Source organism: Camelina sativa, chromosome 17, assembly GCF_000633955.1.
Source record: "Camelina sativa cultivar DH55 chromosome 17, Cs, whole genome shotgun sequence".
Classification (NCBI taxonomy): domain Eukaryota; kingdom Viridiplantae; phylum Streptophyta; class Magnoliopsida; order Brassicales; family Brassicaceae; genus Camelina; species Camelina sativa.
Window position 1 is genome coordinate 34619417 of NC_025701.1, and position 12120 is coordinate 34631536.

At 33.0% G+C, this 12120-nt stretch overlaps 1 protein-coding gene and 1 pseudogene across 1 annotated transcript; both read left to right on the top strand.

The window, feature by feature from the left end:
• LOC104758944 lies at nt 615–4551 on the top strand (annotated as a pseudogene).
• Nucleotides 5043–6675, top strand: LOC104758945 (heavy metal-associated isoprenylated plant protein 3-like). Its single transcript, XM_010481914.2, has 3 exons — nt 5043–5286; nt 5392–5467; nt 5552–6675. Exons 1-3 carry the CDS (start codon nt 5167–5169, stop codon nt 6433–6435), a joined length of 1080 nt encoding a protein of 359 aa, XP_010480216.1. The 5' UTR covers nt 5043–5166; the 3' UTR covers nt 6436–6675.

Consider the following 12120-nt stretch of genomic DNA (forward strand, 5'->3'; position numbering starts at 1 on the left):
TTTAATTTTCATATAAATTTCGTGTTGGTGATGATTATCAGGTTAAGATACCTCCTATGATGTCTGAATCCCAACGTCAAGCACTTCTCTTAAACCATCTAGACTCTGATTTCGCTTGGTTCTCTTTCGAAAAAATCACTTTCGATAATCTTATTATATAAAAATTGATGTCAAAGTTACTCATTAACAAGATCGTGACACTTGTCAAAAATATCGATTAGATGTTAAAATAGAGAAAAAACCTTAAAACCCTTATACAATGGAACTGTGAGAGTATTAAAATGAATTATGAAAGTTTCATATTCAATATTAAAATATTATAAGATAAAATCTAAAAACATGTATATTACTATTTAATAATTCTCAATATTTTTTTTTAATTTTTATCCGCGTTATTAGGCGGACCTTTTCTATATTAATATATAAGATTTGAATATAGAAAAAAGAAATTGTAACTAATGAAAATATATATTTTAATTTTAACATTGAATCAAACTTCAGTTGCTACAATGTTGACGTGAATAGTGACTGCGCTTGAGTTGTGTACAGGGTTTAGTTTTCTTTTGTTTATTTTTTCTAAGTGATAAAATTTCTTTCTTTCTGTGCTTCTTACTTTCTTCTCTCTCGAAGACTTAAAGTGTTGAAAGAGCGGCCAAGTGATCTCTCTTCCTCTCTCTCTTTCTCTCCACAAAGAACCAAACTTGTTCGGTCTTCGTTACCTCCTTACACCGAGAAAAATCTCACTTCCAATGCAAAGCTGAAACATCTCCTTCAGGTTAACCATAATCTCTCTTGCTTGCTCCTTCCTTCTACTCACTAGTACCCATGTTAGGTAATTCACGTTTCGTCAAAACGATACTGTTATTGCATAGCAAATCAGAGACATATGTAAAAAAAAGATGGTCTTTTTTACATGAAAGTATTCATCTTTTTCTTTTGTTTCCCCTGTAGAATTCGTGTTTTCACGTTTTGTGTATGCATAAAGATTTCAACTTTATCCTTTTTTTGCTTTCAACTCGTCTTGTTTTGTCTTAGTCCATTACGTGGGTATATCTGTAACTACTGGATCGTTGAGAAATTACATGTCTTTGTTGATGCTTTGTGGGATATATAGACCCTTGTTGTCTCTGATAAGCATGTTCTTGATTCTGGGTTTTGGCTTTGAAAAAATTGATTTTTATGACTTTTTGTCGGTTACTTGGAATTTTGTGTCTGTCTATGGTTGAATCATGTCTCGGATCTTCTGCAATTTCTCCTTGTACTTGGGTTCTTGATCCCAAACTTGTGGTTCTTAACCGATGTATTTGATTTAGCGTTGTAGTAATTCACCTTTGAATGTCTAGTTATGGTTTGATTTTAGTCTCCTATTTCTTGTAATCATGTTGAGAGGTGTTTGATCTACAATGTACCTTTTTGCTTATCTGTTCTATGTGCTTTTCACCAGAAATATTAAGCTGCGTTTTGTTAATTTGGTGTTCTTATTTGGTCTCAGATGAGTCTTTCTCTTGTATGGACATGATGATCTGAGACTGTCGTCGCCTTTTGTTCTCTGCTTGTTACTTTAGTATGTTCTTGAAGGTTTTGTATAACAGTGGATGAGTGAAACAGCTGTGTGATCTCTTCTTTGCAGTTTTTTTTTTTCCATTACCCTCAAAAGGTTATCAAGTGACATATGGTTTTGTTTATGTAGACAGTTCTTATGATGGATGAAGAAAATAATCCTATGGGAGATTCTTCTGACGTTGAATATGTCTGCGGAGATCCAAAAGTTAATATTACTGTTGGAGATGATTATCAGGTTGAGATACCTCCTATGATGTCTGAATCCAAACGTGAAGCACTTCTCTCAAATCATCTAGACTCTGATTCCTCTTGTTCCTTTATCGTGGGGCTACCTGTTGAAGTAATGTGTATAGACACCAAGTGTAGAGATAAACATGGACTTAGAGATGATGATGTCGACATGAATGAATCTCTCAAATCTCTTAAAAGAAAAAGAAGCCGCAGAGGTGGGAGTGACGGGAACCTGGTATCAAGGCAACAGATGAATCTTAAAGCTGTGCCTGGGAAGTCATCCAGTTCTTGGGAGGAGTTGGAAGTAGATGGCTTTGTTCTTGGGCTGTATACATTTGGGAAGGACTTTTCTCAGGTGAAGAAGTTGTTAGAAAGCAAAGAAATAGGAGATATACTTTCGTTTTACTACGGAAAGTTTTACAAATCTGCTAAATACAAAATATGGTCTAAGAAGCGGAGAAAGAGATGCATACAAGGGAAGAAGCTCTATTCAGATTGGAGGCTACAGCTGTTATTGTCCCGTTTGGTTCCATGCCTTCCCGATGAACCGAACAAACAGAAGCATGTTGATGTGAGTCTCTTCTTCGCATTCTTACTCCGAAAATATATATCCCCCAAGTGTATATCTACGCTTTAACAGGGTTGTTGTTAACCATTAACAGGTCTCAAAGTCATTTGCTGATGGGAAAAAATCTCTGGAGGAATATATTAGCGTGGTGAAGGAACTAGTGGGTCTTTTGTCTCTTGTAGAGGCTGTAGCAATTGATAAACATAAGGAAGACCTGACAGTTCTCACAACGGAACCTGTAAATGCAAAACAATGGTTTACAATTTCTCCTGCAATTATATCTGGTTTAGGGGAGTACAGTTCACTCACAGTTGATGGTATAATAAAAAAACTTACCGGTGGTTCCCGTCTGAGTAAAGCTCGTTGCAATGATATCTTGTGGGACGATGTATGGCCGCGTTTGCTACATAGAGGGTGGCATTCTGAGCAGCCAAAGGACCGAGGTTACATCGTCTTTATGGTTCCTGGGGTGAAGAAGTTTTCAAGACAGAAACTTGTAAAACGTGATCATTACTTTGATTTTATCAGTGACATTCTCAAAAAGGTGGTTTCTAAGCCTGCACTTCTTGAGTCTGAGACAGCAGAGACTAGAGCTCTCGATGGAATCACTGAAGAGAACACTTGCAACCACTCAAAAAAAGAGATACATCGTTACCTCAGGTCTCCAAATTCTTCTTCTAGTCATGGGAAGTTCACTGTTGTGGACACTACTCGGTTCGCTTTAGGAGGAAAGTTGTGTGAATTAAGGGTTCCGAAGTCAGAATCTCAATTGAAGGCTTGTCGAGGAGAAAGAAATCCTCTATGAAAAGACTCCAAATGATGCCATTGGATATACAGGAGCATGCCATGTTTGCTAATGAACATAAGTGGGAGAGGAGGCGAAAATTGAAACTGGTGGATGACTCGATGAGATTCTTGATTGTGGATACAAGTGTGGAACAAGGTGGACATGTATCCGGTATAAGAAGATGGAGAAATTTGCCGGTTTCTGAGAATCCCTGCAAGGTATCCAAAGGGGCCATTGGGGAATCATCACATAACCAATCTTGCACTAATAAAGATGTGAAGTGTGAGTATCTTAAGGGGAATGATTCTGTTGTAAAGGAGGAGACTTTGGAGAATGTCCAACAAGGTCAGTCAAAGAAGATTAAGAAGAGGTTTGCCTTGTTATCAGAATCTATCAACCTTCATTCGGTTAGTTCTCTTGTCTTGCCGAAACGCAGGCGGCTCAGTGCTGGTGTAAGGAAAGATAGAAAACGTTCTAGTGAAAGTTTAGCGTTGAAGCCACCTGCAATAGACCAGACAACTAACTGCTACTATAAGTAATCTGTTGATTCTATGGACCTCAAGACTGAGCAATCAGAAAGTACACCAGCACAAGAACAAGAACCAAAAGGGTTCTGTTCATCAAAGGAACAAAGATCTCTTCATGAAATCAGTCCATCAGAACAACATCAACAACAAGACGAATCAAATCGGTTGTGTTCGGACAAAAAATGCTCTTCGAAGGATCTGGAACCTGCCCAACAACAAGAACCTCCCAAGTCGGCCTCAGACAAGAATTCTCCATCAACTGATAATGGAACTACTCAAGAACGTGCATCATTAGAAAAACAAGAAGAAGAGCACAACCTACAGACAAACACAAACATTCCAAGAAGACAAAGTACAAGAGAGCGGCCATTGACGACTCGTGCTCTGGAAGCTCTTGAATCAAGTATTCTAACACCAAAAAGCATGAAAACTACTACATCTAAACGGACAAAACGCGAACGGTCTGCAAAGAACGAGCACTCAGCCAATGCGAGTAACAAAACTCCAGATGAGGTAGACAATGGCTTTCTTGTAAACGAGGCCACAACAAGTAAACCGCTAGACCATATAGAGGATTCGGAACCGATCTTTCTTGTTAATAAAGCAACGATGGAGAGTAAGCCTATGGATAAAATAGAGGATTCGAAGCAGGCTACTGTCGAGTTCCCTAAACTTCCTCCAATTGTTTTGAAACTTCCCTTTAGGCGTGATTGAAGAATCGTTAAAGACTGAAGTCTGAATCATTTTTAGGGGCTTTTGATGATCTTAACGCTTGGACCTTCTCAAAGAAGTGTGTATAAAAGAAGAAGGCTTTTTAGCCAGAATTCCGTGGTGAAATCTGCTACATATTTACATATCCGTGACTAATCTCTTATTATTTTGGAACACATTCTCATAACTCGTATTTGAATCATAATCTTCCTGAACATGAACTTTGAAACGAATATGCGCTAATAACTTTATGGTTCACATTAAAAACATAAACATGTAGATACGATTTATGTGGAGTGTAGTAAAGTCCCAGCAATGTTTGTTCAAGGGCTGGTTGAGGCATCTGAATCTTTCGTCTGCTGCCACTTCGCTTCATATTTTTCAAGCTTCCCACAGTGACTGTTTTCTAAATCCTCGAACCTCAGCTCAAATATTAGGAGCACTAATTGCTTAAAGTAAATGTTATAAATTCGCTTCTATACACATTCCATTTTGAAATTCTTGGGAGTTACTTTGGATGCGAAGACCATTTTATAAAAACTGGTGGTTTATTTTTGAAAACAATAGCAACTTTGAGGACCGTTTTACAATTTTCTAAAGTGTAAAACAAATTTTAAAAACCAGCGAAAAAAAGCTCATATCCCCATCCTTTATAATAAAGTCATAATGAATTCCCCATAATCTTTTGCCTTCCCCAACACACACTCCTGTCTCTCTTTTATCTCTCTTTCTCTTTCCCTTCAAAGACCTCACAACCTTAGCTTCTTTTGTGTTCTGTCATGGCAACAGAAGAAATGAAATCAGAAACTAAAAAAACAGAACAGAAGCAAAAACAATCCCCTCAAATCAAACAAGACCTTCCTCCTTCGACCATACCACCTCTTCCACTTCCATACAAGGTCTGTTCTTTACCCTTACATGCACATAACTGTATTATAGTTTCCACAAGTTCTTATACTCGTTCAATTCAAAGTTTTAAGTTATAGTTACTTTTGTACTTGTAGTCATGCAGCTTGAAAGTTTCAATTCACTGTGAAGGCTGCAAAAGAAAAGTGAAAAAGATCCTTACTAGCATTGACGGTACATAACTATATATATACATAAAAATCATTATTTTATATACGTACTTCTTTTATAAATTATACTTGTAATTTTTGGTTACAGGTGTTTATAAAGTGGACATTGATGTGAGCCAACATAGAGTCACAGTAATAGGGATCGTCTCACCGGAGATTCTATTAAAGAAGCTTCACAAGGCTGGTAAAAACGCCGAACTAGTGCCGGAGGAGATACCCGACCTGGTTGAAAACAAACCCAAACCCGTCGACCCGAATGAGAAGAACAAGAACAAGAAGAAAGAAGAAAGAGTGCAAATAACAACCGATGAAGCTACCTCTTCCGTTACTGATAAACCGGAAAAAACCGACGCCGGGAAATGCGATAACCAAGTTTCCGAAAAAACCGACGCCAAAGAGTGTGGTTCCGGTGACGGCGGTGAAAATGCTCCGGTGAAAGAGGAGAAAAAAGACGTTGTTAAACAGAAAGATACTGTCAAGGAAGAATCTCCGTCACCACCGGCGGATTCCCCGGCTCCGGCGGGGAAGAAAGTTGAAGAAACCGGTGGAGCTGGTAATGGCAAAGTTGGTAAAAAGAAGAAAAACATAGGGCAAAACTTGAGCGCTCCCAACAATCCTACCGGTGGACCTACCCGTAGTCAATCACTCCCTCCTCCCGCTACAGAAGATCACGACCGTTCAATCAATCAGATCAACGTAATACCCAATAACAATCCGCCACGTCACGATATGTATCTTTATCCTGCACCAAACTACTATGCGCCGCAGGTCATGTACGGCGTAAGTTATAACGTTGCTCAACCTCCGTTAAGTGCAGACGCTGCGTCGTATTATACACCTCCACCTCCGTATTCGTACGCTTACATGCACAATAGTTATCAACCGTCCGATCAAAACGCGTATCCATCTCGACCGTCAGATTCGTTTGAGTTATTCAGCGACGAGAACCCAAACGGTTGTTCGGTAATGTAATGGCAAATTACGGAAAGGACCTTGAACTCTGCTTATACGCCTCGTATGACTTAAGGGTGGTTTTGTAATTCGAAGCTTTACACGTGCATGTTAGCTTAATGGTCCTTTTAATGTTGTTGTATCAGTTAGTTCTATAACTATGATTATGTTTAGAGGGATGTTTAGATAAAGACTAAGCTTTTGTTTATTTCTTTTGCAGCTTTTGTTTTTAATTTAATAATTTAGATATCCTTTTAATAACTTTTTGCTCTATTTTAAACATCATTTACATGCTTTATTTGTTTTTTTATTCTTTTTTTTTTGTTATTGCCTAGATCCTTTACTTTCTAGAGTTCTCTAAAAAGAGGAAAAATTAGTTTGTGGTTAAGCTACAAGCCCATCATTATAGGGAGAACACCCTTGGTGTTCTAAGCCCAAAAAAATTAGAAAAATAATAAATAGTGGTTTAAAACAATTTTTTTAGTTTTTGATGTAGAACTGATCTTGACTCAGTTCTAAGCTGACTGACAAGCTATGAATGGATACAATTTTTTGCAAACATTTTTTCACAAATTAAAAGAGGATCTGATTGAGAATATATGGAATAAATTTGGACATTAAACTATGTATTAATAAAATAAAATATTTGTGTGCTTTAATTAAGTAATATGTTTTTTTTTTATCTTTAATGTTTTTTTTGTTACATAAAAATTTGGTATTGTATTTTGAATTTTAGTAAAAGTTTTATAAGTTTGCAATTTAAATGTTATTTTTAAAGTTTTTATAAATGTATATATTTAAGATTATTATATTATTAAATCTTATGATCTTAAACATGTTCTCTCAATAACTAACTTCTTAACAAAAGATCTAAACTAATGATCTTACATTATTTTCATAATATTTTTACTCTAAGAACACCCAAAACTGTTCCCATATATCGATGCCCTAATGTTAAAGTAGAAACGATGAAAACTGACAAGAAAGCAAGAAATGTGGAAGATGCATTGATGCAATGCTTAGTTGTAAGGGGAAAGTGTGATGTGTAAAGTGTAGAAGCTGATTGGGCACTTTGATTTGGCTAAGTTTTGTTTTCGTAATAGTGACATATTAATAGATTCTTCTTTTTTTTTTTGCTTCTTTAGTTTTGCTTTTGAGTTTCTCGACAAACCATGGTATTTAACACTTCCAAATTCTAGAAAATTAAGTTGACAAACAATATAAGTTGCCTAAGCTTCAAAACTTATTGGTTGAGATTTACGAGACTGCTTTGTTATGCTGAAAATGTACAGTAGAAGGTTTTGACATTATTTGTGCAAGTTCGATCGGGTAATTCTAGTGATCACAAAGATTACTGACACTTAAAGAGTTCGCTAGGCTTATATTTAAGATTCTCTTTGTGACTTTGTCGTAAGATCGGGATAATATATACGCAACACACTCAGAAGCTTTGGAGAGTGAACGTTAAGACATAGTTCCCCGATATTTTGTTCTACGGGACTGCCTGATTGACGAAGTCGTGTATCGACGGTTCTAAATGATGCTAATGGTCCTGGCGTCCAGCTTTAAAAACGCTTAGCCATATGTGTCTAGTTCTAAATGATGAGTGTTCTTTTTTTTTTTTTTTGTAATAATATCTCTTACTATAACGTTATCAATAATTTTTCTTTTTCCTTTTTCCTTTTTCTTTTTTTTGTAATTTCATTATCTCTTTAGTCAATTGTTTGTTACACAGAAAATAACACGAGTTATACAATGGCGTAAATCAATTGGGCAAAAGGGACATGCAATTTAAGTGGATTTTGACCTTTCAATTCCAAATCTCTTTGTCACATTTATTGTGCGAAATTAAAGGCATTCTAGATGTAGATGATAAAAAACAAAAACAAAAAAGTATTTTGTACTTGTTACTTTTCTTTATACCAATGTGGTTAGTTATGGACTTCGATAAATGTAAAATTACAAAATATATATATATATATATATATATATATATATATTATGAAAGTTGAAAATGTGCAATGCTCGAGAAAAGTAGGGAGGTTTTAGGAGAGGTGTAACTAACTCTACATTATTCATTCATTTCTCATTTGTCTATTATAAATGACGTCAGAAAATATGTTACGTAAAAACAGTACTCAATGCATTTAATAATCTTAAATTATGTCCTTTTCATTCAAACATGTTTGATTGTTTTCAATTTATGTCCAAATGTAAGAACTTTGAATAGTCACGATTTTTATTACGAGTACACTGCGACAAAACATAAAATGTTAAGTTTCGTTGATCACATAGAACCCCCCCAAGAAAAAATTTGAGTTTTAGTATACTTTTAAAACTTAAATGGAGAATTAGTACATTTACTATTTAAAATTGGCAAAACACATACTTTCATTATTTAATACTATTTAAATTATTTTCTAATCCTCTTCTAATCATTTTATTTACAAATGTGCCAATGAAATTAAATATATATATATATTTTCTTTTTTATTAAATCACTCATTGAATCTAATAACTAAAATACTATTCAATATATATATATATTAAATTTTTTTACAGATACAAAAAAATCTATGTTTTTTCTTTATAAATTGATATGCATTTTGTGTAATGATTATATCTGATAATGTTAAATATTTTTTATAAATTTTGTATTCGTACACCTTATTAAGTGTACAAGTGTCTGTACATATTATAATGTGTACAGTTATCAAGTTTACAAATAAATAATAATACACAAGTTTAACCCGTACAATTCATTTAGTGTACTTATATATATATGTTTTTATCCGTACAACTGATATATAATATATTCAATATGAATGAAATAAAAATATTTATATGTGTGTAATAAATGTGTAAACTAAATATGTTGTACATATGTCTTTTATCATACTACCCTTTTGTAATTTTACACTACTACACTATACCCCACTTTATTATCTATCTCATATCTCTTCTATTACACAAATAGTAAAATTCATCTATTTCTCCAATTATAAATAGTAAATGTACTACAATTCCAATTAAGTTTTCAAAATATATTATTTTGCCAATAAACCCTAAAAACAAATGAACAAAGACAAGAGAAACAACTCACGCAAAGTATTAAATTACCTTTGTTAGAGTTTAAAAGAAAACAAACCACATGATTTGAATTATTCACCGCATGTATATGTAATTTAGTAGTTTATAAGAGCATCTGCAGTGCAGAGAGACTCTCGTAGTCTCTTATATATAATATTTTTATAGTTCTAATTTAATATAGTTAATTACTTAAATTTTAAATAAAAATGTTAAATTTAAAATCAATCACATAGTAACATGTGTTTAACTAGTTTCTCATGAGATTTTCAAAAATTCTCAAAACAGAATTGATTCTCACCTCTGTCTTCCACTTTTTAATATTTTTATTTTTTTAATTGGTGAGAAATTTGGTGAGAACTCCCTATTGTACATGCTCTAATCTTTTCCAGTCTCCACTTAAGATTAGTCCGTTGTGGAGTTAAAAATTCAATTTTGGAATCCCAGAACGTGATTACAAATGTAATTTACCTTGAGAACTAATCCACGGGCTTGGTGTTTGGAATAAATCTGGGCCTTGTGTGGTTCATCTTATATCTCTACTATTAATCAAAAAAATTTAAAAAACTAACCTTATTTTTGTAAAAAATTACATCAGAATGCCATTAAAAGCAAGACAAAATCATAGATTTTCATTATGAGTAAAAAAATCAATTATTCATATCTTATTTGGATAAACGTACGGGTTACCGGTCGGATTTTACATTTTCGTATTTTTTCCTTATCTCCAAAGCCTTTAAGATAATTTAATTATTTTGTTTTATTTGGTTACCCCATTTGTTGGCCTATTTATTCCTTTTTCTTTATTTATTTCTTTTAATTTAAAAGTAAATAAATTAGTTAAACACATGATAAATCAAAATAACCACTATGATAGTTTTCATAAATCTCAATAAAAAATATCAATTGTGATAATAAGATAAATTTTTAAAAATTTGGTGTCAAAGTTTGTTAAAATTATGAATATTGCAGTTTCCATAAATCTCGAATATGTAGTTTATAGGATTGAATCGTCTACATTAATGTTTATCTTGATAACCAAATATTCGAGATATGGATCCCACATTTATCTCAAGTTCAAGATTTTTTAGATTTAATTTCATGAGTTTTGAATATATCAATCACTTATTTTGGAAAACAAATAAACTATTCCCAAATTTTTTATTATCTAACCTACCAACTTAGGAATTTTTCTAGCAGACTATTTTTTCGCATATTTAGTACTGACCTTAATTGTGATAACAACTAAAATATATTCAATCACTAAATCTTTGTGAGAATAATACGATTTTGAAAGTAACCATATTTAAAATTGATTAAATCCTAATCATTAAGTTAAAATCACAAAAAAAATTAATATTACCTAGATTGCTTCAACTATTACATTAACCTCATATCTACCTAATTTCAATTAAAAATCCTTTCTGTTTTTACTAACTAATTACTCAAAGCATCAAAAATATAACTATTTAACCAAATCTTTATGGAAAAAATTTATTCAGAAAATATACTGGTATCATTTGCATTTATAACAATTAAGCATATATTAGAATTTTCAAAGCATATTATGAAACTTTCATGCTTCTCGTATAAATTTAAGAATCGAATGCATATTCAGAACTCATAGAATTTATTTTTCTAGCACCAATATTTTTGTTTCTTTTTACAAATTGTTAAAAAAATATAATTTGAGCTTTTGATACTTAATTTTAGTGTTCGATTGGAATAAAAAGCTCAAATTAATTTTTTTAGAAGCTCAAATTTCCCGAAAAAACCCCAACTAATTTTAATTTGGAAGTTTAATACCCAATTGTTTCCGATTGGAATAATAATACCTTACAGAATTAAACGTTGCCGTTTAAAACCTGAACATTTAAACGTTTGATGAATCAAACATGTGACTTATCGACTGCTAAAATGTCTAACATAATTACTAAACCGGGTTAATTGTGATCATCACGTGGGTAATTGGTTTTATGTTATTTTACAATAGTGTCCTTCGCCATTTTCCCCAAATCTAATTGGGAGTCACAAACCCTAAATCGCAATTTTACATTGAGCTCTTCTCCTCTTCGTCTCTTCTTCACAACAATGGAGACAATGGTGAGTCAAAGTTCTGGGTCAAATGGAAATTCAATGAAGATCAATTACCTACGTGCTGATCACAATTAACCTAGTTTAGTAATTCCGTTAGATATTTTAACAGTCGTTAAGTCGCATGTTTGATTCATCAAACGTTTAAATTTTCAGGTTTTAAACGACAACGTTTAATTATATAAGGTATTTTTATTCCAATCGGAAAAATTGGGTATTAAACTTCTAAATTAAAATTAGTTGGGGTTTTTTTTTCGGGAAATTTCCTTTTTTTTTGGATAATTTTAACTAAGTAAATAAAAATTAAGTATTCAACTAGGTATTTGTGTTGAAAGAAATGGTATAAGTAAAGAATATTTGCTACCTAAGTAATTATGATTATTAGGGAAATCATTTTATGCAATAGTAAAAGTACATGAAATATTGCCCTACCTTATACCATCTCTATATTTATAGAACAAAATCTACACTTTGGAATAATTATTTGAAAATTTTAGGAAACACTATTTTTTTCTAATAACATGT